Here is a 27354-nt window from a genome sequence, read left to right on the forward strand (position 1 = left end):
CGAACTGGGTGGTCTGGGTCAATAATTCGAATTGGCTATAGTAGCCTCGAGGAAGAGTTCACCGCCGACCTGAAAGCCATACATGACGAAAGTGTTTGTACGGAGGTTCCTTGTAAGGAGATCGCCGAATCGACTATAATCAGACCGATGGTGAAGTCAAAAGCAATCCGCGAAGCGCATTCCCTTCATAGGTCCTTGGCAGAGAGTGAACAAATCCACGTTCGTCTATCTGAATGCATTGGACCCTAAGTGTTCTATACGGAATACCATCGCTCACGTGCTGTGTCATCTGCATCGTATGTAAGTGAAAAGCTCTCTTGGCTGAAGGCACCACAGTTGAAACATCGACTCTGGGAATCACTATCCCTAGCGGCACTCCGATGTACGAGCAAGCTGTGTTTAACGCGCTCTCAGCGTACCCAGAATCCGATGAGGAAAATCAATTCTGTGGAAGCCGAAGAAGCAAATTACCACGGGAGTGAACTCTTGCGGGTCTGCGCCAGCTGGTCTTACCCAGGATCTCCTCTACGCATCATTTCCATGAATTCGTCGAAGTCAATCTGCAAGGAGAAATGAAACCGGTTATGGCAGGAAAGAAACTATGCTGCCTTCACGAGACAAAGAATCCTATTCTGTGCCTTGTGTCGTGTGTTTCTAGAGAGATAACCTTGTTACGAGACCACTATTGAGAATCTTGCCCGCTGGTCCTCCAGAGCAAAACGTTGACACCGCACCCATTCAGTCTGTCCTTTTCTCTAATTTATAACGGTTGTCCGATTTATGTTAATGAGTACGGCGTACTTCGACAGGGGTTGTGGATTGTCAGAGTAGCTGAAGACGATTTATCACCATTTGCTGCAGGTGTCCAGAATGGGATACGGCGCCGTACAAAAAAAAAACCCAAGCTATGCAGGGCTTACTTCTCCGTCTCCATTCCTGTCCACTTCCTTGATGAGCCCCTTCATCTCTAAAACGTTGTGTTTGTATTGTTCTCTTGCGCCCCTTTTTTCCTCCGCTGTCGGTTTGCTCTCAGTGGCTGGCTGCCCTAACCCTTCACGTTGAGGAAACATGTTCTGAACATCTGCACTTAAGAGAACCTGCGCGAGCTCATCGGCCGATATGCGGCCGTTGTTGTCAATGTCAAAGACTCGGAAGGCTGCCCAACATACATCTTCCTGCACAAAAGCAAGCGCCAGGCAGGAGCCAAAGCTGCGCAACGTTTATCCGGTCTACCAAACAAGTGGCCAGGAATTTTCCGAGTGTGAGGAGGAGACACATAAATCCGTGTATACCTGTATGTAACTGCCCAGATGCCAACCTTTAGTGGGACGCTAAACATTTTAATCATCGTAGCGTTCTTCGGCTGTTGATATCTGTGTCCAGGTTTCGGCGACTAATTCCGTTTAAATATGCAGGTGGGTTGTGTGTGGCTGCTTCCCCTGAGATGGCTTGGAGACGACACACGTCCAAAACAGGCGAGAGAATGCTGGCGTGTTCACGGCCTCGCATCATAGTACAGTCGTGAATCACCGGACCTGTATATATTGTCTTTTGTCAAGGGACGCAGCGATGAACTCGGTGTAGTCAATCACTCCAGAACCATCACTATCCACTTCGTGCATGAGAGCATCGAGATCTGACGGCATCTCTTTCAACCCGCTCTTGCTCAGTCCCACTGAATTGGTGACACAGAGGCGGAGGGAGTAGGTAAAATTGTTTCCACAGACTGGGCGGGCGTAGCAACAGCGGAGGCACAGTATTGGCAGCACTCAGAAGACCCGGCTGTCGTGCTTGCGTCTCCCCACTGACTGTCTGGAGAATCGCTCGCCAGGCGTATGTGGCGGCGGCACATAGCTTGGAAGTTTGCGTTTCATGTCGGCACAGAGGTTGGCTGGATCGGTGGTTAGCTTGAAAAAACTGTAAATATATCCATCTGCTGATACTTCTAGCCACCAGCAGACTGACGTTTGTGTATCGACATGTCTGCTCAGCTACCTACCTGTCTATCAGGAGAAGATTCATGCCACCAGTAAGTGGGGGTCTGTACAACGCTTTCCTCGTCGTCGCCAGTTGCCACGGATGAAGACGTGTCTTGGTACAGTGCGACCGGTCGACATACAGCTCCGACCAATCGTGTTCAGCTATGCACCCGAAGATCGTTTGTTTAGGTCTCTTTTTTCTCAGTTAACAGTATGTACCGTCCGTTGAAGTCGGAATGACTCTACGGATTCGCGTGTCCCATCACTGTCTCAAGAGGACCAGTTCAAATAAATACACTTTTCTCGCTTCACAAATCTATAGTCCCAGCAAAGGGTTGTTGTTTCACTGTGGGTTAATTTAGCCACGCGCGGGCGACGCTCATGACTAAGACAATACTCTCTCATGGTCCCTAATTTTTTGTTTCCTCCTACCTCTAATCTCGTTAACTGTGAGAGTTCCATCACCATCTTCATCCAGCGCTGCAACCGCAAACTCCGAAAAGTCACCAGACCCGGCGTTCCTTGATGCAATGCCGTCACCGCTTACAAACTCTCAGAACCGCTGGAACGCACATTGGAAGTCAGAACCGTAATATTTGCGTCTGCCCGTCCTGTGGCACGACGACGGGATTCTCGTCGCACAACTAAGCAGGGGACGAGTGGTATAACCGGTAGCTACTTATGCAAGTGAAGACGTGAAATCCCGTACAGGACTCGACACACGTATCTGGGTCTACCATTCTCTTGGGAAAGGCAGAGTACTTATCAAGCCAGGTTAGCCCCTGAGGTAAAATTGTTACCACCGTATCTGAATGGTTTCCGGAGACATCTGGAACCCACCAAGGAAAATGTTTTTTAGCGCTTTGATCTGTCCCTCGTTCATCTGTTGAGCAATTACAGTAAGAGCGGCTTTCTTCAATTTCGATACTGCTCGGAAAGCCTGGGACAGATGGCGACACGCAACAATGACGGATGCGGCTGCCGCGGTCGGTACCTCGTTACCCAGTTAGTTACCGCCGTGCGGTGGTGTCGCGTGGCGAGTATGCTGGGTCCGATTCTTCTCCTACCCAGAAATATGGACACAGACCCTTCATAGACGACACCGTGAAGCTGTATACGCCGTCGCAGTTGGCACGAACTGCTCCCTGGCATACTGCAAATTAATATGCATATTTGCATACACGTGTGCGCCCGCCCACAGACATGGAGGAACGCGTACGTAGTTGAACATTTCTAACCCGACAGAACCACGGAATAGAGACTGCCACGATGTATCTCAATGCGTCATCGTGTACGGAAGAACCTTTGTACCGTATCATAGCCGTTCGTTTGATCCCCCGTTGTGCAAGCTTACATGGATGTATATGCATATTTACTCAAGATATCTATGTGTTTGTACAATCTGACGTATCTGAAGTGTCTCTGAAGAAGTTCAAGCAGTTCTGCTTCGACTTTTTCTCTGGCTGTTTTAGAGGCCCATGTTCGCCGAGAAGCAGCGTTGCTCGACCACAGTCAAGGAAATAAGGGTTCGTGAGTCACTGACCCTAAAATTGTCCAAGATTTGGCTGTTCAGCGGCGAGTCAGCTGCAGGGTTTGCCTTGGTCGCGTAGTGCTTGATCCACGGATGGGCAAGAGCTTGCTCGGCGGTCAATCTCTCTGTCAAGGAAACCGTCCGCACGCTCGAAAAGAAGTGATACCGGTGCAAAGTAATCCTGGCTCTACTGGGGTGCAAATTTGGGACTCTGCAAAGAAATAGCGTAGTCCCCGGATTTGTTATGGAAACGGTTGAGCGTAGTCACCCCACAAAAAAACTCCAGTAAACTTCTGGTCACTTCTTGCTCAGTCTCGTTGCCTCTACGCATGAAATGCGCTGGGCCTTCTCTATCGCTACAGTTACCTTCGCACGTTTCCTGTACATGCGGTAAAACGGGCTGGTTACTCAAAAAGGTGGTAATACCGCAGTGTATGCATGCTGCGCCCAAATAGCTATAGCTAGTAATCCCGAAGCGAGTGTTGATGCATTTAGACACAGCGACAGCAACGGTTTGTCTGTGGCAGCAGTCGGTTCTTTCGACAGATCCGCGGGGTGTGGAGTCAATGCCATTACGTTTTTTTTTGGCAGACTAACGGGCCGGATCGTAAGTGAGGAGCTTTCGGATAAGATCTTTTGCTTCCACGCTGATGTTCTTCCAGTCCTGTTCATTGAACGAGAACTTGCCGCTCTTCACTTTTGCGAGGATCTCAGCGTCATTATCTCCATGAAAAGGAGGGTATCCGCATAGCAGGATATACATGATCACCCCTGCCGACCAGATATCGCATTTGTACGTATACTTGCCCTGCAGCACCTGGGGTGCCACATAATAAGGGGTCCCTGCTTTCGTCGCGAGAACTGTTGTTGGTCCAGCTCTAGCAGCCAGACCAAAATCTGTGTGCACACACGAATACTCCGGAAATGCATATCCTTACTCACGCCACCCATGAAAAGATGTGTGTACACATGTAAACACGCATGTACACCTCGGCACATATCCACGTATGGACGCGTTCAAAGTGCATTACGTTGGGCCGCTACAAAGGCGTATTGGCCCTACTTCTCTTCGCCTGAAACACAATCAATTCTTTGTAAGTCAGAAACACATCATACAGGAACTACCGGCGCAGCAACCGCCGTACCGCATTTGCCCTTCACGCGTCGGTCACTGACACCCTATGGGGTTCGTGATTTCCGCGACAAAATAATGGTATGCTCGTCTGTATTTGTCTGAACATATATATATATATATATATATTTATTTATTTATCTATGCAAATGCATGGAGACTCCGCGTAAGCATCCATATGCCTAAAATAAGCCAAAAAGCGTAATCCGCTTTCCAAGTGCTTCTCCCACGCACAGTCCCGATAGCTACCGTTGTCAGGATCCGCTCGTTTCAAACTGTAAAGGAGCCAAGTCTGCTCGCCAGTTATCAAATTTCGTATGAATGATTTGGAACCCAACCAGAAGCCATACGGAATCACATTTTCGTGCCGTACCGATAATCTTGAGTGGTGCTTCTTTACTCTTGTCGGCGAACAAGAAATTCTCTGGTTTGAGATCTCGATGTGCTATACCGTGCTGATGTATGTAATATAGAGCCGCAAACGCCTGGCGCATCAGCGTTCCGGCATACATTTCGCTGAAATAGCCCTCCTCAATGATACGATCGAACAATTCCCCTCCTTTGCAAAGTTCAAGAACCAGATAGATGTTCTTGTGGTCTTCGAATGTCTCATATAGTTTGCTGGAACAGTCCAAAACCAAAAGGGAAGAAAAGAAAAAAACATTATCCAATATCCATTCACTGTCGTTCCGAAACGCGGACGTCAAGACCGCCCATAGTGAGAGTGTAAGATGACGAAGGAGCTGTCCGTTCGTTATTACTGTGCTTCTGAGCAACAGAAACACTATGCAGCAAAGCAAGCACTAGTGATAATGCTTGCCAACAACGAGGTACACTCTCAGAAAAGTGTCGACTGCGCTGCTCAACTTTCATAGGAAAATCTCTGTCCGCACCCACTGTGTCTGTTGTCAAAAATGAGCTGTTGAAAGTTTCTGCTCTTGAAGAAAAAGTCATTTCGATTGATCGGGATGACCGAATGAGGCACGCAGATCAATCCTCGACAGCTGTTCTGAAGTGCGTAGATGTGCGCATAGATTTGGAAAAATAAAAGTGGATATGAGCATGTTCACGTTATCCGCACATATGCGTAAATGGGTCGGGCTGTTTGTGGGGAGATCTCTCTTTCCAGGCTTACATGATGTTGGGGTGATCGAGGCACTTCATGATGGCAATTTCCTGCTTGAACCTCTTGACGTTTTTCACTTTTGCCTTTGGGATTGTCTTCACTGCCCTGACGTTTTTGGTTGCCTTGTTGACAGCGCGGCAGACGCTACCGTAAGTTCCCTGTCCCAGTTTCTTAGTTTCGATATCGTAGTAATCAGTGAGAGGACCATTGTATGACAGAATAAACCCCTCTCTACGGAACTTGCCGGCGTTGGTGGGAGAGGCACCGCCACCCCCTACATAAGGGAGACCGTCAGGGCCGACCACCCCTCCGGGCGCAACTCCTGCCCCAGTTTGTTGATCGGCCGGATCATTGGCGAAGCCTTGATGCTCGCCCACACCGTCACCCTGGCCACGGCCACCGCTATCGCGTCCGCACCCGGCTGCATTGGTGTCACGATATCGAAAATTACCATGCCTTTGCCTATTCCCGCTATCTTGCTGTGCGAGAAGGGGTCCGCCATCGCTTTCTGCTGGCACCGCATGTTGGTGGGACCTTGGAGGGCAGAAGCAGTGTGGAAAGTTATGCATTTTTACAGCTGAAAAGAAAAATGGTTCCAAATGGTGGAGGAATTCTGAAATTGCCAACGCTGCACCGTGTATGTTGCAATTTTGTCAGCATGCGATGAATAGATTGCATCCCGACACGAATTGTTCTGGCCAGGAAAAGGAATCTGGACGTGGCAGAGGGGCCAAAACACCATTGAACAGAAGAAATAACGCCTGAGCCCCTGCTGCCTCCTCAGCTGTGGCGGAGGCAGGAAGAAAGACGTGCAGCCTTCTTTCAACGTGCACACCTCGAACGCCGGGAGATAGATACTTATACATCTGATGGCAGTCCCTCCGCCTTGAAGCGGAGGAAAACCTGTTCTGCATCCGAACCACCTCCACCAGTGTCACAGGAAGACACCATAGGAACATTTGAGGCAGATGTTTGGGTCTGGTTAATATGGCCACCGATGAATCCAGCTGGCTGAACTGGAAAAACCAGTTGATTGACTCAGAATGTGGTCGCCCCGCATATACGGTTTCCGCGAATTTCGACCTCCCGTTGATTGCGTGGGAGGCCGTTCACGTAACCAGCGGGAGCTGAGATACCCAACTGCACAAAGGCGCTTGAGTTAGTGGAGTTCCCGAGTGAAGTCCAGGCAGTCTACGCCTCTAAAGCTCTTCGGCTCAGTGCAGGCGGCTTTTAAAACATCTATCAGCACTAAATACCAGTTTTGGGGGAAGCTGAGCTGGCCTGAAAAGCTCCTATTTGCATTTGGTGTGGGGAATGTAAAGCGAACGTTCAGCCGCAGTTGTCAGCCACCAGGGCGTACTGCAGCCAATCTGTCTGCCTCACTTGTGGTCCACAGAAACTCACGACATACTCGAGAGGAGAGGCCCATAGTTACAAATTGAATTCACATATACTGGAACTTCATACAGAACGCCACTCCTTTTTTTCAAATTGGGTATTGACTCGCCACCGTTGGACTCATTCTGTTATTGACGTGTGACACGACGAACACTAGCAGACGCATGTAGGTGGCTTATTATTTTTTGCTTGCCCCAAGCCCGAAGAATCCCCCATAGCCTTTTGCCTTCAGCCTGTCACTCAAAATGAGCACACACACACGATGGGGAACTCAGCAGAACATTGCGATAGCAAATTCCTATCGCTGTTGTACGGAGAAGATAATGAAGCGAGCAGGGTGAATCGAATCAGTATTGCATGTTGGCAAAAGAAATTTTCGTTCAGCCCTAGCACATGCAGAAAGTGACCTTGAATTTCCAATCTCACAGCATCGATTCCCAGTGGGGCTGCATCTGTCACAGCCGCGAAATGGGCAGTCGAAGCCCTTTTTCTCTACGGGGAGTCGGTTTGGCGCTTTCTTCCCCTCCTTGTTTCCGCTGGTGAGAGCGATTTCTTTTTACGAATCTAGTCCGCCGAGAGTGTGGATGTTGTACAAGGAAGAGAGTCTGCATGCATCTAGCTTCTTCCGTTTTCTCTCAAGTCAGATCTGTCTCATAGAAGGCAGTGTTTTGGTGGGGGGCTTGTCGTTTCTCCTCAGGTAATGTGTACTCCACAAATATCGGAAAAACTCATGCGCTGTTTGCGAGAGGACTACTTTGGCAGGAATGCAGCAGTCTTGGCAAGCCTCAGGGAGCCACCGGAGTCTCCGCACTGACACACTGTTTTTGCTGCCAAGAAAGAAGGCAGCTGTCCTGGTTCACTCTTGCCGCTGACGTACGCGAGTAACGCGACTCCTCTGTCTCACAAACGGCCGCAATTTTCTGTACACTGTATGTGGTATCAGTCTCGGCAACGTACCGGGTGCCGGTTTTGGGTGCAGTGTTTTCCCGAAAGGGTCCTATTGATCAGCACGCAAACGATGTACAGGTACCCCGCTGTCACTGAATGCCGAGTGATAACAGTTTTCGTTGTTTTCTCTTGTTCTTGCCTGCACGGATCATTCGGTCGTTTCTTTGAACGTGAAACACACGTGGCACCGGCAAAGTAAATTATCCCCAGCACGTTGTTGAATGAGCGAAAATAAATCAGCTGTTTCTCCAGCAGGCGTGTGCTCTACAGACACGCATGGTTATACAAGGACACCGGGGGAGGAAACAAATTCAACAGCGCTTGGCAGCGAGCCTGGTTTCTTCAGCACGAAGGGCTTCTGTTACAAACGAACAAGCTTCGTCGCCCAAAGTGGCTCCGCTGCTCAGTGCCAAGCCTGCAGACGGCTCTCCTCTTCTTTCCGACTCGATAGAGTGCTGCCTCGTCGCTTTGGTGATTGCTATTGCGCGTTGCGTACGCTCAGTAAGAGACTGAATATAAACGTAACACCATTTGTTCAGTGGCTTGTCGGTACTATCGGCCTCACACTGTGCACAGGCTGGCAACACATATAGAATATTTTGCATGCCAATCACCGACAACTATATTATAGCATGGGTCCGACTCAAACGGAAGCAAATAAACCACCTGAGCATTTTAATCAGTCGACACCGCAGTGGACCTGCGTCACTCTGCGGCAAGAATAGAGGATACGGGTACCGTCTGGAACGCTCCCACATCCGCTCTCACGAGGCTTTTGATGTCAAGGCATTCCTAAAGCAATCCGTAATAGAAAAATCGAAGTGCCTGAAACTCTGCGTAATCTGTTGCCTGAGCTCAAGATCTTCCGCTGCTCTCAGGCCGAATATTGCGGTTGACTCCTGGTGAACAGAGCAAACACTAAATTAAACAGTGGGTCAAAAAAAGCCTGCTCACATGTTTCCTGTGACTTCTTGTCAGTTTTTCGTTCTTTCAAGTCGATTTTCGTAGCCGATACAAGCAATCCGCGCTGTCTTAAATCACGCCGATTTCGGTGGTTTTGTGAACCCTGGACGGGACAACAAACGGCTCTGATGACTCGGCGTACTCTATCCGCGTAGTCGATGAAATATGAGACAACGCGCAAACTCACGTTTATGTTGGAGAATCAGATGTTCAGACATTTAGCTGTCGCAAAGCGATACACTGTCCCGTTTGGCGGCATTGCCGCTTCCTTTAACTTCCTGCAGGGATGTCCGTTCTCACCTGCTGTAATTTGCGTACCCTTCTTCTCAAGAACCCCTGTACGCCACGCTTTACACATTCTGTCGGGGGGGCTGCACTCCAAAGGTTTCAAGAATCAAAACATCCGTTTCCTTTTTAGTTGCACACAGAATCAGTGTACATCGGTGCTCATGATATACTGCCAGCCCCCAGCAACCGCTTGAAAAAAAACAACGGGTCTCGCTACACATCCTGACGCCCTCAAGAGGGCTTGATTGATCCAGCATCGAAGAGGAAAACAGACTGAACCCCTCTTTGGGTGAGTGTTCCCGGTCTTGGTAAGAGATACGGTGTTCGCCAACCAGTGGTTGTGGTGTCACCGCAACCGCTTATTTGTGTGGTTCGGGCCGCACGTCACCCCTGTCTCGCGGCTGCATGCAGGAACCTACGTACCGCAGAAGATTCATGGTGGAACAAGTTTGTCTCATTTCCTCTTTTGCCACACGTATTTGCTTCAGAAAACCATCTTTCAGTGTCATTAAAACAGGATATAACATAATATCAACCACTGCATACAGTTTTTTAGCCTTGTGCTGAGTCTTGCAACGAGCCGTGAGCTACAGGACAGGGTAACTTTTCGTGTCGAGCAAGCGGGCTTGGTGTGCTGGCAGTGCCTGTCAAAGTATTCTTGGTTTTCATGCATCTGCGAACATATGAATATGCGTATTTATTTATATATCCGTTAATGTGTGCTTATGCGCCACCCCTCTGAATCTTCAAGAATAGTTTCATGAAGTGACTGGATCCGTTTCTCCAGGGTCCGGGACGGAGTTGGTATATCCGGGCTCGTCTGCACAAAGGAGGTGCCGTCGTTACTTGTTTCCATTCTAGCTTACGACGCAGTATACACGTTCATGTGTATGTACCGCGCCCTTCTGGGCACTTCAGGGAAAAGGGCTGCCGCCCACAGACCGCGGTCACTTCAGGAGGATGTTGCCAGGAACGGCTCCGTCGCAATATTGCCCGACCCTTTTGAGTTTTCTGGGGAGAGGTGTGTGCTAAACGAGACCTTCCTCTTTTTAGAAAACCGAATCCGTGGCACTTCAATGTCCTAAATGAGTTCTGGCGTGAGCCTGGCCGTTCACTCAATTCTTGGGCAACTCCGACTCCCAATCGCCGAATCCGAAGCCGCCCTTGTCTTCCTGCCTCGATGGGCTGGAGCTGAAAAATGGAAGTGGACGGTGCAGATGTGAGGAAAGGAGTCAGGCTCTTGCCTGACACTCCTAAAGTGCCTCCATCATCTTCTGCCTCGTCTGAATCCTCTTCGTCTTTACCGCAACCGAACCATTCTTTGACGCGTTCTGTCCCGAACTCGCATTCAGACGAAGCTACAGGGCTCCCATGCAGGAAGGAAGGAAACAAGAACGCAACGGCAAGCCTGCGGGAAAAAGGTAAGCGAAGAGTGAAGCTGCTGATGGACGCCCCGGAGTCATGCTCGTACGAGAAACGGCTGGACAAACATGAACCGGATACAGAAATCCCACGGAAATGCCACGAAGATGATGGCGACCGCGAAGATGGAGGAGAGGAATCTGGTAGCGAAGGTGGCCTCCCTCTGCGTCGCCGGCTCTGCAACTCCCCGTCTGATTTCCCTGTCTCTTCACATCTGTTTTCCCCGGCTGGACGCCCACAGCGACACGTCATGCGCAGCAAGTACAGGGATATGCTCAAGGGCAAGTGGACGCCGCCTGCGTCGCGATGTCTCGAAGACCCGGTGAAAGAGAAGCATAAACGGAAGAGAAAGAAAACAGATGGTGAACCCGAACAAAGCACGCCTCAGCTTGCGCCGCCTCCTGATCCGGCGCTACAGGTACCTGCAATGAAGAAAAGCCATACATGCATGCGGGTTTTTCTGCGTGAATCAACATAATATGCCTACATGTATGTATGTATGTATGTATGTATATATATATATATATATATATACGCTTCACGATATGAAAACTTAATAACTGCATGACGGAAACGTAATAACTACATGCAAATCTCCGTACAAATGTGATGATCCTCACATGTGTTTTTTTCCAGACCGTGTCTGCCGTTCCCTAATTAGGACGGCCTCTTTTCGAGCTCGCTGGTTTCTGAGTTCTTCTGTGACAGCCCAGGCGTGTCCCAACACGTCCTAACGACCAAGGTTCGCTTGGCCATGGCAGCTACCGGTGGCCTTCAAGCATATTTGTGTCGAGGGAACGAGATGCCTTTCGAAGTTTTTTTTCTTCGCGCCGTTTCACCGTGTTCTCCGACACCATGGTGGAGCAACTCCGCGACAGCAGTCGCGTCGATCGAGACGAGACGCTCGTCTTTTCCTGCTGTGCTTTGCTTGCTTTTTCGTTTCAGCTGAAAAAACAGCGGCGCGTCTCATCTGACAAGGTGACTGGCGAAACAATGGTGAAGGGGGGCGCCATCGGCCAAGCGCGCTCTCAGCATGGGCAAGAGCGTCGGTCCGTCCTGCTCGAGTCCCGTGTCTCCCTGCATTCGTTTCTGCAGTCTTCTTTCTTCCACGAAAGCCAATCTGCGTCCGCGCACTCGCCCACGCCGACCTCACTGAGGGGTCCAAAGAAGATCGGTTTATTCAGTCATCTGGATTTCCTTTGGTCCCATCTGTTCCCGTTCGGCTCTTCGCCAGAGGCATCGCGCCGTCTCGCCTCGCGAACCACCCCTTGCGGGCTGTCTCCCTCCCACGAACACTCTGGTAGATCGGGGCAAGCGGGCGGGATGAAATCTGATTCCCGCTCTCTTCCGTCCAGCAGGTCAGCAACGCCTGGACACCGTGCAAGCGGCTTTGTTTTCCGGAGGGATCAAAGCGCTGTGGCCAGTGGAGGCCTGGGGAGCCCGGCGCTGGGGCTCGCTTCACCGTGGAAAACAGGTGAAGGCTTCGCGTCTTTTGCTGCCCAGTCACCGCCGCAAAGGGCAAAAGAGAAGACCCCCGTTCAGCTGGTCGATGCAAGCAGCGCGTGGTCTGGACCGCCAGGCGGGCAGAAAGAAGCACACCTCCCGGAGAAGGCGACTCTCGAGACGAAAGGCTCCATTCCACTTTGTCGACGAGCGCGTAAGAAAACAGTGTTCTCAAAACAAGGGCTCAGTGCAGCGGTCGGGCTGTGGTTTTCCGTAGGTCGTGGTCTTGGGGTCTGCAGTTTCAGGTGATGTGAGAGCATCAGGCGAAGTGCCGAGGAAATCTCTTGAGGATCGTCCGTCAGCTTGTCACCAAACCACCTGGCAGCCTCTGCGAGAGAAAACGTTTCTTTCCGTCTGTTCTTTCTGCGCTCCTTTTCTTCACGTTGCAGTGTGCGGAGCTGCGCCGCCGGTAGACCTTCTCGGCTTCGGCCTGCCTGCCAGGGAACTGGCTTCCGTGTTGCGTCAGAGACGACTAACAGTTCAGACAACGCACGGACAAGTCTTGCAGGAAGGAACGGTCCCACGCGAGCAAGGCGCGGAACGCTCCGAGGAAGCTGCTGCTCTTCCAGAAGGGCGAAGTGACGGAGCAAAGCAGGGACACCCGGACACGGGACAAGGACCACGTCTCCAGGTATTTTCAGAGCCTGCTTCAACTTTGCCGTCTTCTTTGGAACTGTCAGCTTCGTCCATTCTTCCCTCGTCGAGTGCTTGTTTGCCTTCCACTTCTTTGCGTTCTCTTTTTTCGTCCCTTTCTCCGCCACTGTCACGGGTGAAAGCGGCAGAGACACCCCGCGTGGAGCAGTTCGCCTTAAAGTGCGACTGCGTAGTGATTGGAGCGGGAGTGAGTGGCCTGGCCGCTGCCGCGTACCTCCGGAGATGTGGAGCGAAAGTTCTGCTCGTTGAAGCGAGGTCGCGTGTCGGTGGACGGACGTTCACCACGCGCTTGCCGGCTCGACAACTTCCCGGTGGAAGAACTGTGAAAGGTAAGCCACCTGCGCGTGCAGATTCAGAATCTTTTCCCCCCGTAGTGTCCCTTCCACCTTTGAGGGACGTGGTTCTGAAAAGAGGACCTTCCTGTCCTGATGTGTTGCCCGGTGTCCCGTCTGCTTGTGGAATTCGGGTTTCTGTGTTCTAGGGTTGTGCGCCCGGGTGTTCCCGCGCGCCGTTCCGTCTCTCTGTCTGTAGCGTTTCCTGCAAGACTCACTCGAAAGGGGAAAACGGCCAGCCGCTGCCATGTTGCCTTCTCGCCACTCGCCTGGCCATTTTCCTTGGTGTGCTCCTTTTTGGCGACTTGTTTTTGTGCGGGTTCCTCCCAGACATCCATGTCGACCTTGGAGCGAACTACATGCACTGCGTGACGCGGTTTCGGCGTCGGCAAAAGCGCACGGCGCCGCCCGGCCGGCTAGGAGTCCGGAAGGGTCAAGAGGCTCGTTTTTCGGTCGCGAAAGACGCGGAGTTTCCCGCAACGGCGTCACTGGGAGAGTCAACTGGCAAGGCCCGCGGAGGCGTTCAGTGGCAACCGGAGCCTCTCAGAGACTGCCGGTGGAGACGCGAGCCGTCTCGCTCCGTCAGTGGCGTCGCCGCTGTTCTTCGCCCTTTGGTGGCGGACGTCTGCGGAAAACAAAATTGGGAAAGCACGTTTTTCTGCAAGTAGGTCTTCCCAGCGCCGATCGCTGTCTCCCGCTTCGCTTCTGTAGTGGGACCTTGGGAGCAATCAGCGATTTCCTTTCCCTCTGTGCTTTACGCGCGAGTCTGGCAACACGAGAAAACGGTTGACCGAGGCGCGATGCGAGATGTCTCTCCGTTCGTGGAAAGGATCTTTTCCGCACAGTTCCGTCTCGGCTGGTCTTCTACGTGTGTTTCTCTGAAAGCTCGGGCCTCGTTTCGCCGCCTCTCGGGCTCTCGTGAACGCAAAGCGCAAAGGGTGCGGCTTCCTCGTTTGCCCTTTCCTTTCTTTTCCGACAGTTGGTATGACGACGGGACGGGGTCCCGGATCTCCCCCGCGTCGATCGTTCGCGTTTTCCACGTCCTCGAGCTGATTCGCCAGCGCGCAGCGGCGAAACTTGCCCATTTCCCGGCGCCTTCGTCGTCAGTGCCTGGAACAGCGAAGCGGAAAGCCAGCGACGAGGAACACCAAGGCAGACCCGGAGGGACGCCTCCGAGCCGCAACGAAGCACAGGGAGACACAGAGTACGCTGGCGCGACCTCTGTTCCCGACGTCGCATCTGCCTCAGTGTCCTCGTCTGCGCGCGTGCCAGCGTGTGTTGTTGTTCCGACCTCGGAGGTCGAGGAAGTCGTGCCGGGCCCGACTGCCTTTCCCCTGTCTTGCTCGTATGCAGCTGACTGCTTTGCACTTCCGTTAAGAACGTACCTGAATCTGAGGTCGAGCTCCAGCCCTCCGTCTTCCTCTTTGCACCTCCTTCCGCACGCTGCAGCGCCTCGCCTTGTCCACAGAGGCGCGTCCTTGACCTCGAGCAGCCGGGGAGAAGGCCACGAAAAGGCAGGTTCTGGAGGCGCGGCGGAGGTCTGCCCGTGCGTCTGTGGCGCCGAAGAAGATCTTCTTTCGAGCGGGAATCCGCGTTCAGCGGCACGGCCGGGTTTTGGTGCGGAGACAGCCTCCGCTGAGGCCGACGACGGGGCCAAGAGCCGCGAGAAGAAGCGGAAAACGCGGACTTCTCTGATTGCCTCTTCCGCGTTCCCGTCCTACTACCCCCTCGGCGGGGCGTTGCGGTGTCAATGCACCGAGGCAGACGAGGAAGCCGGCGAAGGCTCTTGGGCGCCGGAGAGAACGTCTGCCGCTCTGCCGCCCCAAGCAAAGACGCGCGCGCCGGGCCAGGGAACCGTCACGGGCATGTCCCTGTCCACGCCAACGTGTTGCGCTGTGTGTTGCACCGGTCAGTGTCGAAAAAGGAGAGGTGGAATGGGAGTAGCTCGGCGAGAGGAAACGTTCCCGCGTGGTTCCCTCATCGGACCGGGCACCCCGGCCGGAGCCGCATCCCGGTCAAGCGACCGAAAAGCGTGTGTGGCCTCTCTGCGTCGGGATAAAGCGGGCGGGAAGGAGCGCGACGAGCCGAGCAACGCGGGAGGGAGACGCGAGACGACCTCGCCGGTGAATCGTTCGCGAGGCGACGCCAGTTCGATGGGTCAAGAAAAGCAGGCTGGGGAAAGCGCGGTCCAGCTGCAGGCGCGAGGGGCTGACCCGACCGGCACAGGGACTGACTCTGGCGGATGTCACTCGCCGCCGAGTCTTGGCGACGGAGGCAGGACCGCAAAAGGGTGCATTTCTGCGGCCAAGGGCGCACTGGAAGCTCCAAAAAGTCAGGCTGCTTCCTCGCCTTCCCTCCGCGTGCACGAGCATGCAGTTTTGCGGCCCGTGTTTCCAGCCGCGCTGTGTACAGACAGTGGATGCCGGCGAAGCGCGTGGGACATCCTCGAAGAGTGCATTCGGGAAGTGCTCGAGGAGGAGTGCCTGCCTGTGTGTGAGGGCCCGCAGTTGCGGCCGGGAGAAGAGGAAGACCCCGATAAAGCGCAGGCCGCTAGGCCGTCGCTGAGCCTGAGCAAGCAGGGATCTGACAAAAAGCTCCGGAAAGCGGGCCTGGCGGGAGACGCGGAGGCAAGCAAGCGTGGAGTCTCTCAGACGCCAGTGAACAGGCCGGCTCCTCCGTTTGCTTTGGAAGATACATCGGGGCAGACCAAGGCTCCAGTGGGAAATGAGGCGGACGCCGTCGCTGGGCCAGCCGAGAAAGGAAGAGGGAAAGCGGGGGCTCGACCCAGAGGTTCCACCTTTCCCCTGACAGACCAGGAAATGCGAATGCTGTTTGTGCAGCTGCAGTCGCGACTGGGGTACGTCGGGGACCTGAGGGAGCAGTCCGTCTCTGCTCTCCGAAACTTCCCTTTCGAGGTGGCGGTTTTGGCCCATCGCGGGCACGACCGGCTGGCCGCAAGGTCCTGCGGACCGCTTTCCCCCGAATCGTCCGGCCCGTCCGAAGACGCTTCTTCTTCCCTCTCGCAGGTGCTCCCCTTTGGAGCGGCCGTCGCGGCGCCCTCCGCGTCTCCTCCCTCGTCTCTCCCGCTTCCTGCCGCTGGCTCTGTGGTCCTCTCCTCCCAGTCGTCAGCGCGACTGCCGCAGGCGCGCGACGCCGACGCGCCCGCGCCGGCACAGAGTCTTCTACAGAGGCCAGGCAGTCTGCCTTTTTGTGCGGCGCTCCGCGGAAACGGAGAGGGCGACGGGAAGCGAACAGCGCAGACAGAAGAAGTTCAGAGCCTCCTGGAGCCTCCTGCAGTCGCGCAAGAAACGAGCCGTGGGTCTCTGCAGGGGACACATGTCGCGGAGCCGATGTCCCTGCTTCGCCCCTTTCCTATGTATCAGTCGAGTGCCGCGCTGCGCGCTCAGCAGCAGCAGTTGGTCTACACCCTCCAAAGAGAGCAACAACAACCGGGGCCTCGCGTGAATCCCTTCAATGCCTGGACGGCTTCGGGGGCGGATAAAATCGTCGTTGAAGGCTGGAACTTCCTGCCTGCGTTCCTGGCGCTCCAAGTTCATCCGTTCATTCTCACAGGCGCTGTCGCCGACTTCGTAGAAGTTGCGCAACCGAGAGAAGAGGCGACGGGAAAGACAGACTGCAAAGCAGACGAGACGCTCGAAACCGAGGCTTCTTGGCCGGTGCGAGTCCGCGTTAAAGCCCACCCCGCCGCGGTGGAGTTCACGAAGAGCCACGGCCTGCCGACGACGCGGAGGCGGAAGGAGCGAGCGTCGGAGCCTCGCACGGGAACCGAAGAAGAAAGCGAAACGACAGAAGAGGCACTGCCAACAGAGGAGACAGAAAACACAGAAGCCACATTCTTCGAGTAAGTGGGGAACGAGACAGATTTCGAGACGGCTGACGCTTCATCCCTTTTCCGGGCTGGCATATGAGGCACTCAAGCTTCGAAGCCCAGGGAGCATGAGGCTGATACAGCAGGGCCGCGGGTGCAGAGGAGAGATAACTGAACCCGAGAAGAACTTGGCGAGAAGGACGAAAAGGTGCCTGGACGCCTCCAGGCGTCCATGCGTGCGGCACTCTCGGGACCTACCGAGATAGGCGCTTCCGTGTGTTTCTTTCCAAATCGGGCATCCTTCCTGCGTCGGTTGTGCGAGGGCCTCCGGGTTAGCTCCGCTTGTATCTTTCTTTTGCTACTTGCGGGCGGGAGACACTGGCCGAGAGGGGGACTGCCAGAAACGGGACTCCGTTTCTGTCCTCTACGCGGCGATCCTCGTTTTCTGGTCGCCTCTCTTGTTGTGCTCCCGCGCCACCCGGTCTCGATTTCCGTGTCTTTTTGTCTCTCAGCGTCTACGCCAAGTTCGCGATCGTCGCCCTGCCAGTGTCGCAGTTGAGTCCGTCTTTCCTCGCCCCCCCTGCAGGCTCAGCGGACAGAGCCTCGCCCTTCCACGCGAGAAAGAAGTCTGCGACAGCTGCGAACCAGAGTGGAACCCCCACGAACGCCGAGGGGTCTGCGCTGCCGAGATCCACAGGTCTGCTGCAGTTCTACCCTGCGCTGTCGCTGGAGAAACAACAGGCGTTAACGCGCATCGCAATGGGCGTCCATAACAAGGTGCGTGCCGCGGTGAACAGGACAAGCGTGACTCGATTTACAGAAAGGACATTCCGATGTTAGATCGGGTGGGACTATCTACCCTACAACCAGTTCAGGAGCAGAGACTCGGTTATATATTTTAGACGCTAACTTCCCGGCTAACTTTGACTTATTAAACCAGCCTGGGATTTTTGAGACGTGGTGCCCGTGCCCGTCCACGGCTGTTCGAATGGTTGTGAAGATCAACCAGGTGAGGTGGACCGGGCGGAACTGAGGGTTATGTTATGCGCCCCCACGGCAGAGCGCACGCTCGGACACCCAGGGAACGGCTTGGTTTCGCTCCGACCCCCACGAGGGAAGCACTGTTTTCCTTCGTTTAACACGACTTCTCCGAGTATTTTAGATATATATATATATATATGCAAATGTCTGCACATATATGTACAAATGTATGCATATATATATATATATATATATGTGGGCGCCTTTGCATGTACGGTAGGTTAATTGAGGGTCGCTTTGCCGACTCAAATCGAATACACAGAGACATTATAGTACCTACGATACTGAGGAGGACTCCAGTTATGAGATGCAGCCAACCAAGTTCTGAAACGCTGGAGTCTCCTGCTTTGTTGACGAGTTGGTCTTTTCTATCTTTGTGGAGCTCCTTCGCTTCCGTCTCTGCTCGTTACCGTCAGGTTATCTTGCGCTGGCACCCAGCAGACATTTTCTGGGAGCGCCACCAGCTGCAGCTGAACTGCTTGGACCAGAAGTTCCAGTTTCTGAATCTTCATGCATATGGAAAGGAGGGGTGCCTTCTAGCGCACGCGTTTCCTCCCTTCTCGAACGGCTATGGCGGACTCCAGTCCGACGACGCGGTAGGGCTGCAGTCAGTTTACGGGTTTGTTTAGGATCTCAAGAGGTGTCCCGTCCTCAAGCTCGCACAGTCAGGGAACCAAACGTGGGATGTGCGTGTGTGGCTAGATGGACCACTTGTCTCATGTGTTCGTTTCGCGGGCGCGGCTGCTGCGTCGCACATATATATATATATATATATAGGTAGATAAATATACATGTATAAATTTATATATATATATATATATAGGTAGATAAATATACATGTATAAATGTATATATATATATATAGGTTGAGAACAGGCTTGTATCTGTCAATTTGTTTGTTCGACAGGCACTACGCGGTTCAGCTCCGCTCCGCGTAGGCGTCTGGCTATGTGTGGATCTCTGCTGAGGAACTAGCTTTGTGTTGTTGTTCCGCTGATTCCTGGACTTCTCTCGTGTGAGTCTGTGTACGTACACTTCTACTTACCTCGCTGTCTCTTCGTTCCCCGTTCCCGTTGCTGCTTTCTGTGGCCGCTCGATCCTTCAACACGTCGACTGTACGTGCACCGGGATTTCCGCTGTTCTGTGCGTCCACAGGTTGTGGCCGAAGTGCTTGCCGTGCTTCAGCGAATGTTTGGCCTCCCCGACAAGAAATTCCCTCCTCCCGTGGATTACATTGTCACGCGCTGGCAAGACGACCCTCTGGCTCGCGGATCCTATTCGTTTCCAGTACGCCTTCGATATGTCCGTAGAAGCGTTTAAACAGGCAGAGCGGAAGCTACGGAAGACAGTACGGCACAAACAGGCATATTGGCGCAGCGGGGGCGCCGATGCGAGTAGAGGTATCTGCGTAGACTTGTATGCGCGTTGAGGGGAGCTGCACATAAAAAGGGAGGTTGCGCTTGACGCGTGCCATGAAAAACACACCCTTTTGGGCCCCATTGGTGCGGGCCGTTGACGTAGACATCCAGCCTCAAAGAGAGGGCGGCCGGCGCTCAAAGACTGGGGCTGCCGAGTACATATATTTACAAGTGACACGTTGACCAAGCACTTGTTTATCACACTAATATTCGTAGACACGTGTGCGTACTACGAAACAATCTTGTTTTTCTGGGGGGGGGGGGGGGGTGGCGCACACAATGCCGCGCCCAAAACGGCCGAGAGGCGCCTGCCCCCGTGTGCATCAGCTCTGCCTGCGTCTTTTTGAGAAACCCGCATGTCTGTGCCCATGCGTTTTTGTCGCCCGGAGGACCCTCGACTGTGTGTGCTTCCCAGGCAGTGAATGCCTTTGACGACGACACCGAGATTCTCCGTGCGCCGCATCCCGCGGAGAATCCGCGGGTTCTCTTCGCCGGGGAGTATGTCAGCAAGGCGTACTTCCAGTGCGTCGATGGCGCCTTCGACACGGGTGAGATGTCAGTTCTCGTTGTCTCCTGACGCGAACTCAGGCGCCTTAGAGAGGCGCGTTTCCCCGTCTTTGTCGACTGTGTTTGCGGCAGCGGTAAATTGCGGCGCAGCCGAGTGTGTTCCAGATCTCTTTGTTTTCCCTTGACCACGTACACCCGTACGTGTCTGTGTTGTCTCGTTTTGCGGTCTTCCCTGCCGTCGACGAAAGTGACTGTTGGACAGCCGAAACCCGTGCCTCCTGTGTGGCGTGAACAGGGTTGCGCGCGGCGGAATGCGTGGCCCACGAGGGTTTGCATCTTCCTCTGCCTCCGCGCGAAGACAAAACGCCTCTTGCGCTGGACGTCTTCACAGGGTGTTTGTCGCCCAGGCTGGAGGGGGGGGCTGCTGCCTCCGCAACAAAGGCGAACGGGGAAAAGGAGGAAAACGACGCGGAGTCGGGACACCGCGAAAGCAGACCTTCCTCTTCTGTCTCGACCAGGATGTTGACTGCCTGTCCTTTCACAGGGTTCCCTATGCCGGGTGTACCGACAGCTCTTCGAGGCTACTACATTACAGACATGTCCGACGCAGGACTGACGGATGGCGAGGGGTCCGAGCCGGAATCCGCGTTTACCGCCTCCGCTGATGGACGCCGCTGCACAGCTGCAAAGCGCGCAGAGCTAGAGCTGTGCGAAGAGAACTTCTTGCGGCGGTGCCTCGACTTCTTGCGGGCCGGAGGCGAAGAGGAAGAGGAGAGAGACGGCACGAGAAATGACGTGGCGGGAGAGAGTTTCTGCACGTTTCTCTTCCCTTCCCAGAAATTCTTCTACGACGCCTTCCTCGCGCACGTGCCGCTGGTCGCCGGCGAGTCGAACACCGACCCGGCCTCCGCGGAGCTTCCAAGTTCAACGTCTCTCGATCCCTCAGAGACGCTGTGCGCGGTGCTTGCGAGCGCGGTCTCGTTCACAAAAGAGGAACTCGAAGAGGCGCTGGCAACTCGCTCGCAAGACCGTTTGCCGAGCCTCGCGTCCCTGGGTTTCCTGCGAAACGCCGACGCGTGCGCCCCGCACGAGAAGAACCGTGGAGCTGGTCAGAGACACTCCACGTCGCGTGCGGGCGAGACCGAGGCGGAAACCGTCCCCCGAGACTTCCAAGAGCTCAGGGATTTCCTCGCATTTCTTGCGCAGCACGACCTCTTTGCTCGCAGACGCCTCCTGCTTCCCCTCTGGCTGGCAGCCAACCGGACGCTCGATGAACGTCGAACGCGGCGCGAAACCCCGAAGGGAGTGAAAGGCGACCCGGTGGAGGGAGGCGACGAAGCGGTGGAGGGAGGCGACGAAGCGGTGGAGACAGAGGAGACAGTCGAGTGGACGGGCCGACGAGCCGCGGAAGCAGGGACAGCAGCCCACGGCAGGGTGGGAAGGCGTGCCAGCGTCGCACCTCTTGCAGAAAGACAGCGGCGAGGTGACGTAGGAGACGAGGACTGCTGGAAGGCCTCGAGGAGGGCGGAAGCGAGCGGGGAGGCCGGGTCGCATGCAGATAGTGAAACGGATTCGGAAGGAGCAGAAACCGAGGAAGAAAGACGTCGCCTGCGCTGGGTGTACTTGCGGGCAGCCGAGGTGCTCACGCGCCACGCACGAGCGGCAGCTTTCCTGCCTTCTCTGTCAGCCATCGGTCTCGCTAGCTTCCTTGTTGATTCGCTTCCTCGTCTGGCTCGGAGACCCACGGTCGCCGCGTCGGGCCTAAGAACGGCACGCGACATGTGGACCCGCTCAACAGAACCTAGGGAAGTGAAGCCCGAAAACTGTCTCGCTTCGCTTCCGGAAAACGGGAATGGAGAGCAACTCCTTCGAAAGCCTGACCGCAGTGCCTTCCCGTCGTCTCCAGCGCCCCACACTTCTCCGCAAACTGCTGAGAAGGAGCTCGCCTCAGGGGCGTGTCCGTCACAGACTCCGCCAGGCAGCGCACCGGCGTCGTGTGCGGTGGGGCGCGAACCTCCCGAGAAGGAAAAGACTGGCAGGTCGCGGGAACTCTTGCGAGACGCTTCGAGATTTCGGCGACGCCCGACGGCCTGCGAGTTTCGAAGAGAACTGGAAAACCGTCTTCTCCACCATCTCGCTCGGAGCGCCTTTCCGTCCGCCGACATCGCAGCCACGGCGCTGCGCGAGTTGTTGAAGGCGGCGCAAGACGGCAAAGGTCTGAACGAGGACGTGCACTTCCGTGAGGGCCGCGAGGGAAGCGCAGGAAAGGCCTCCGACAGGAAGGCGAGACGCGGGGAGTCGACCCGTGTCGACTCCTGCATGCAGAGCTGGAAGCGCCCGACACGGGGTTGTGGACAGGACGCAGGTGCGCTGGGGAGGCAAGACGAAGCGGGCGAAGCTGCGAGGCGGAACAACGACTCGCGGGGCAATCCAAAGACAGAAGAGGACGAACTGGGGGAGGCCGAGCGAGGGAGTTCAGACGATGTCTCCGACGAAGGAGCCTACCATGAACGGCTCTGCTGGATGTGTGGGGTCGGTGGAGATCTTCTGCTTTGCGACGGCGACGGGGAACCGGAGCGGTCTCGAGCGAGTCTTGAGAGAGCGAGGCGGAACTCAGAAGAGGGCGAGCTCTCGGCTGCTTTCTCTCGCGGACGCAAATCTTTCGAGCAACGCCAAGTTCCTTCTCCGTCTGCCATCGGCCGCCAGCCCGGTCAGCAGGATCCCCCTCCGTTGACTGCCGCGGGTCGTGGTGGACGTTCCCCCTCGCCCCGGCGGTGTCGGCGCGTCTTTCACCTGGCCTGCGTCTTCCCCCCGCCTACGAACGAGGAACTGCAACAGGACGCCGTTTGGAGATGTCCGATTTGTCGTTTCAAGAGCGATGACAGACGCGCTGCGGGACCCAGCGTCGGGCGCGACAGCGGTGCGTCGAACCTCGAAGAGCGCCTTGCGCAGCCTGAGGGGAACGACCCGCGCAGCGAAAGTGAGGTCAGGCTTGGACAGTCTCTGTGTGTGCCTGTCTGGGAGGGACATCCCTGGGAAAGGGCTTCCCAGGGAGAACGCGAACAGCGCGAGAAACTGGCCAAGATGCGTCGCTTCGGAACGCTGTCGAGTCTCGCCCTGCACCGTGTGTCGCTGAAGAAGCTGTTTGTCGAGGAAGTCAAGTGTCTGCTGGCTACCACGAGGCGCGTGCGTCGCCGTTTCGAATTCCTCGTGAGACAGCGTGAGCGTCGCGAGGAAATGCAGCAGCGAAAAGAGCAGCGACGAAGGCGCGCCGAGCAGAGGAAAGAGGAACGGCGGCGGAAGAAGCGCGGAAGAGCCAAGGCTGCGCCGGGCGGGGCCGGAGACCCCACACCGGGTCTGGGCGCGGCCGAAGCGCTCGCGGAAGCAGGAGGGGGGCACAGTGGAAAGGCGGGGGAGGGACCTGCCGGGACTGGCGCAGAGGAACGCGCGCGAGAAGAGACGCGCAAAGGGCCAAGTTGCCGAGCTACCCTTCCCGCCGAGACGCGTGGCCAGCCGGTGCAGACGATAGACGACGCAAAACGGAATCCGCGGGGACGTCCTGCCGTCGCGAGAGAGACACCCGATGGAGAGGAGAGAAACGACGAACAGTCGGATTCAAAGAAGAGTTCTGCCTCGGAGCCGAAACGCACCATTCGGACGCGCGCTGTAGTTGCTGCGAGCGCGCCTGCGGGGAACGTCGACAGCGACGCGGGCGCTGAGAAGTCCGGTGGCGACGACGAAGACGAGAGCGACGATGACGCCCTCTTCACAGAAGACGGACGGCCGATCAACCCGTTTGTGACTGCGTCGAAAGACTCCCGGTTCTCCTTGGCTCTTCAAGTTTTGAAGGACTTTCGAGACGCGGGGGAGTCGGGCCACCTTCCGCTCTCGCGTCTCGCCTGGCATATCCAAGCTGGCTGCCGCTGCTGTCTTGACCCTGCAAGGCCCGAAGACGCATGCACGTCGCTCGATCTCGAGGCCGACGCAAAGAAAGAAGATGCAGGGGGAAGGCTCAGTTCGTCCGCAGGCGGGGTTCACGGCCAGAGCAGTCGAGCGTTGCGAGCGTCCGACGAGCGCGGGGCCTGCAAAACGCTGGAAGGTGGATCCGGCGACGTGCGCCGCTGTCAGTGCCAACGGGACGAGAACGCGGAGCGTTTCGAGCGCACAAAGTGCAAGTGTGACGCTGCAGTGCTGGCGGCTGCAGCTGAGGCAGTCGCCAGTCTCGCGTGTGAAGCAGGCACAGCGCGAGATGGGGGGGCGTCGCCTGGATGGGACATGTGTGCGTGGGAGAGGGAGGAAACGCACGGCGAAAAGAGACAGAGAGAGGGAATGGACGCGAAACACGTCCGTCCACAGACTGGCTCCGGTGTGCAGCCTCCGGAAGACGAGGGGGCTCCACTTCCAAGTCCAGGCCAGGCGGAGAGAGTGCGAGTTGTCAGGCATGTTTGCGAATCGGACATCCTGGAGGACGCGACGCCTGCGCGCAACAGTTTCGCATGGCCTACGCCTTCCCTCCCCTTGCATCTCCTCTCGCGCTTCGCCACTTCGCCCTTTGTTCCTCGCTGCTCCACGCCGCCTCCAGTCCCTGCGCGAGGCCGTGAAAGTCTCTCGACACCCAAACCCTCGACTCGTACCAGCGCACCCAGCAACCTACCGCCTGGCGCCCCTGCCCGAGCACCTGGACTGCCGCAGGCCTCCGGCGCGACCTCGCCCTCGCCTCCAGCTCCGCCCGATTCTGTTGCGCCCAACCTGGGGTCTGTTGCTGCGCAAGAAAAGCCCGCAGGTGCCTGTCCAACCGCACCTGTTCGTGGAGAAAAAAAGGTCGAGCGCCTCTCTCCCGTTCCGGACCCAGTTGCGCTGCGGCCGAGCGCGTCTCCCCCCATGAAAGTCCCTTGCTTCTCGCGAGGCCCGATGAAGGCCGCCGCGAAGGCCACACCGTACCTCAAAGGCTGCCAGAGCAGAATGCAGCCTTCCAGTCACGGGGAATTCAGGCTCCAAGGCGCCCACGTGTCGGCTGAGCGGCGGCTCCCGTCTGCAGACGCAGCGTTGCGCTTTTCTCCACCTTCGGCAGCCTCGAAAACGCCGGATGACGCGTCTCAAGCACGCCTTCTCCGTCCCACGTGAAGGCCTTCACCGGCTCAAGCGCCCCGCCTCAAACGTGTGCGCCTCTACATTCCCTGCGGAGTCCCTGAAGAGCCTGAAATCGCCGCGGGGCGACGGTCGCAGCGCAGAACGTGTCCGCTGCCTTTCACACGTTCGCACAGAACCCCAGAACCCCCTGGGTGTCCCAAGAGGCAAATACAGAAGAACTTGCCGGGAGACGAACTGGGAACCCCAGAGACCGCCGTGAGACATCTGCGTGGACGTCCAGCTGTGCCCATCCGTCGGGAAGCGAGCGTATTTTAAAAAGAATACGCTTCTCGTCGGTGTGGCGTGTGGGGGCTCGGACCCGCCCAATGCAGTTTGGATGTCTGTGGCGAGCGCCGTGGTTCCTCGTGCTGCCTCTCCTCCTGAGGAGGAGCGACTCGATTGGCATTTGGCTAGCCCGCCGCAGCAGCTCTATACAGTTTGCGTAGTTTCGGGAATCCGCAGCTGAAAACCCAGCTTTTGCAGAGTCCCTCTCGAAAACCAGTCGGTTGTGGTGTGGCATCTTCATCGCCGACTGCTACAGCTGTCGTAGTGCTTCGCAGAGAGTCGGCCATATCCTTTCATCTGAGCAGCCCGGACACGTTTGAAACGGCCTCTGAAGGCGGCCCCGCATGCAGTCGTTTGATATTGCTGTGCATGCGTTCGAAACGTTCTTCGGAGAGAAGCGCATCTGTAGCTTTTCTCTTGTTTGGCATGTGTGCAAAAGGCCTCTCTCGTGATGTTTCACTGGCTCGAGCTGAAGCACTCTTGGCCCTGGGAGGTGGGTGTCCGAAGCGTGTGCGATCTTTGCCTTTTTCCGTCGATTCAACTGTTCTTGTCAACGCATTCTTTTTAAACGCAAGACAATGCGGAAACTCGAGACACCACGGAGCTAGAGAAAAGAGTGATCTCTCGCTGTGCCAGGTACAGGCGCGGGTAAAAGTGCGTGGGGAGGATGCCACCCCAGTGACGCACAGTTCTGTACGCGTAAATCGGCGCAACCCGTGCCCATCTGCGCATCTAAGGTGATACTCGGGTATATATCTTTTAGACGCAAACTTCCCGGAGAAGCATCCCTGCTCCTAACCTCGCAGTTATGATCTCAAAGCACCAGAAGCCATCTGATCTGTGTGGTATGACGGGACACTAGACCGAAGACCTGCGACAGATCCATCTATATCTTGGATTTGTATGCTACGCGGGATTGGGTTCCCACTTTTGGCATTCCGCGGCACACACACAGCGCCTCGGACTGCCCACAGGGCCATGCAACACGGAAATGGGCTACTTTGTATCATCACGCAGAATCGATGGATGAGTTCCATGAAACTGTCCATGCTGGAACGCCTGGAGTGTCGAGTAAGGGCGCGTAGTAAAGACCAGTCCAAGTCTGACGCGCCGAAGCAAAGTCGAAGGCACTCGACAAAGCGAACGCTCGACGGTAGTCTCCGCCGGGGGAGCGTCTCACGTACCACAGGCGTCAAGACAAAAGGTCTATTTTACGACGCTGTTTCGAACGGACGCATGCGGCATTTCTTGAAAATTCCTTGACGCAAGGAGCAGATAGGCACATACTGAATTCGCTTGTCAGTTCGCCTGGGACAAAAATCCCACTTTTGGCGCATGGCGGCCGTGCACGGGGCATACTGGCGTCGGGATATCGGCCAGAGGCCTTTCCGGTACACCTGGGAATTGCAAGATCAATTCGCCTCGCGTACTGAGGCCCTGTAGCTGGCTGCATCGGGGAGAAAGTTGCGTGGTTGAGCCGAGACGCACCAACTCTTTTTTCGCTTTGCGGGAACGCAAATCTCCAAGAAACTCTCAGCGAACGCAGTGCACGCCTGAATCTCGTGTCACGTCCTGTGATTCTTCCGGCGTGGAGTTACATGAATGCCGGCGTACGCACGCATGTATTATCTGGGCACCACTGATCTTCCGGAGCGTAAACAATTCGAACCTGGCACTTTTTTCGTGCGCAGGGGATCTGCCAAAGATGAACCCGTCTTCGTAGGAGAAGCAGCCCTAAAACGTCCAGAGCTCATTTCCGCTGGGCTGAGAATGACCCCGCCGGCTTTTTGCGGTACATCGGTTTCGACGCATCGGCCGTCTTTGTGGATTCCCTTTGGCCCAGAAAACTGCGAAACACCCTCGTGGCT

At 55.5% G+C, this 27354-nt stretch overlaps 2 protein-coding genes across 2 annotated transcripts; one reads left to right on the plus strand and one right to left on the minus strand.

The window, feature by feature from the left end:
* Positions 1–509: 509 nt before the first annotated feature.
* On the minus strand, positions 510–6337 carry NCLIV_017560 (Calcium-dependent protein kinase 2, related; the record flags this gene model as incomplete). The annotated part of the gene is made up of 9 exons (XM_003881948.1): positions 510–560; positions 921–1175; positions 1536–1675; positions 2412–2459; positions 2820–2919; positions 3523–3635; positions 4108–4407; positions 5094–5263; positions 5778–6337. 9 exons carry the CDS (start codon positions 6335–6337, stop codon positions 510–512), a joined length of 1737 nt encoding a protein of 578 aa, XP_003881997.1.
* A 4700-nt stretch (positions 6338–11037) lies between these two features.
* NCLIV_0175b (amine oxidase, flavin-containing domain-containing protein) lies at positions 11038–25195 on the plus strand (the record flags this gene model as incomplete). The annotated part of the gene is made up of 11 exons (XM_003881949.1): positions 11038–11205; positions 11733–11765; positions 12291–12444; positions 12680–13273; positions 13607–13940; positions 14256–17138; positions 17618–17882; positions 18563–18742; positions 19302–19433; positions 19980–20112; positions 20367–25195. The coding sequence occupies 11 exons, from the start codon at positions 11038–11040 to the stop codon at positions 25193–25195; spliced, it is 9705 nt and encodes a 3234-aa protein (XP_003881998.1).
* Positions 25196–27354: the final 2159 nt, after the last annotated feature.

Source organism: Neospora caninum, chromosome VI (assembly GCF_000208865.1).
Source record: "Neospora caninum Liverpool complete genome, chromosome VI".
Lineage (NCBI taxonomy): Eukaryota > Apicomplexa > Conoidasida > Eucoccidiorida > Sarcocystidae > Neospora > Neospora caninum.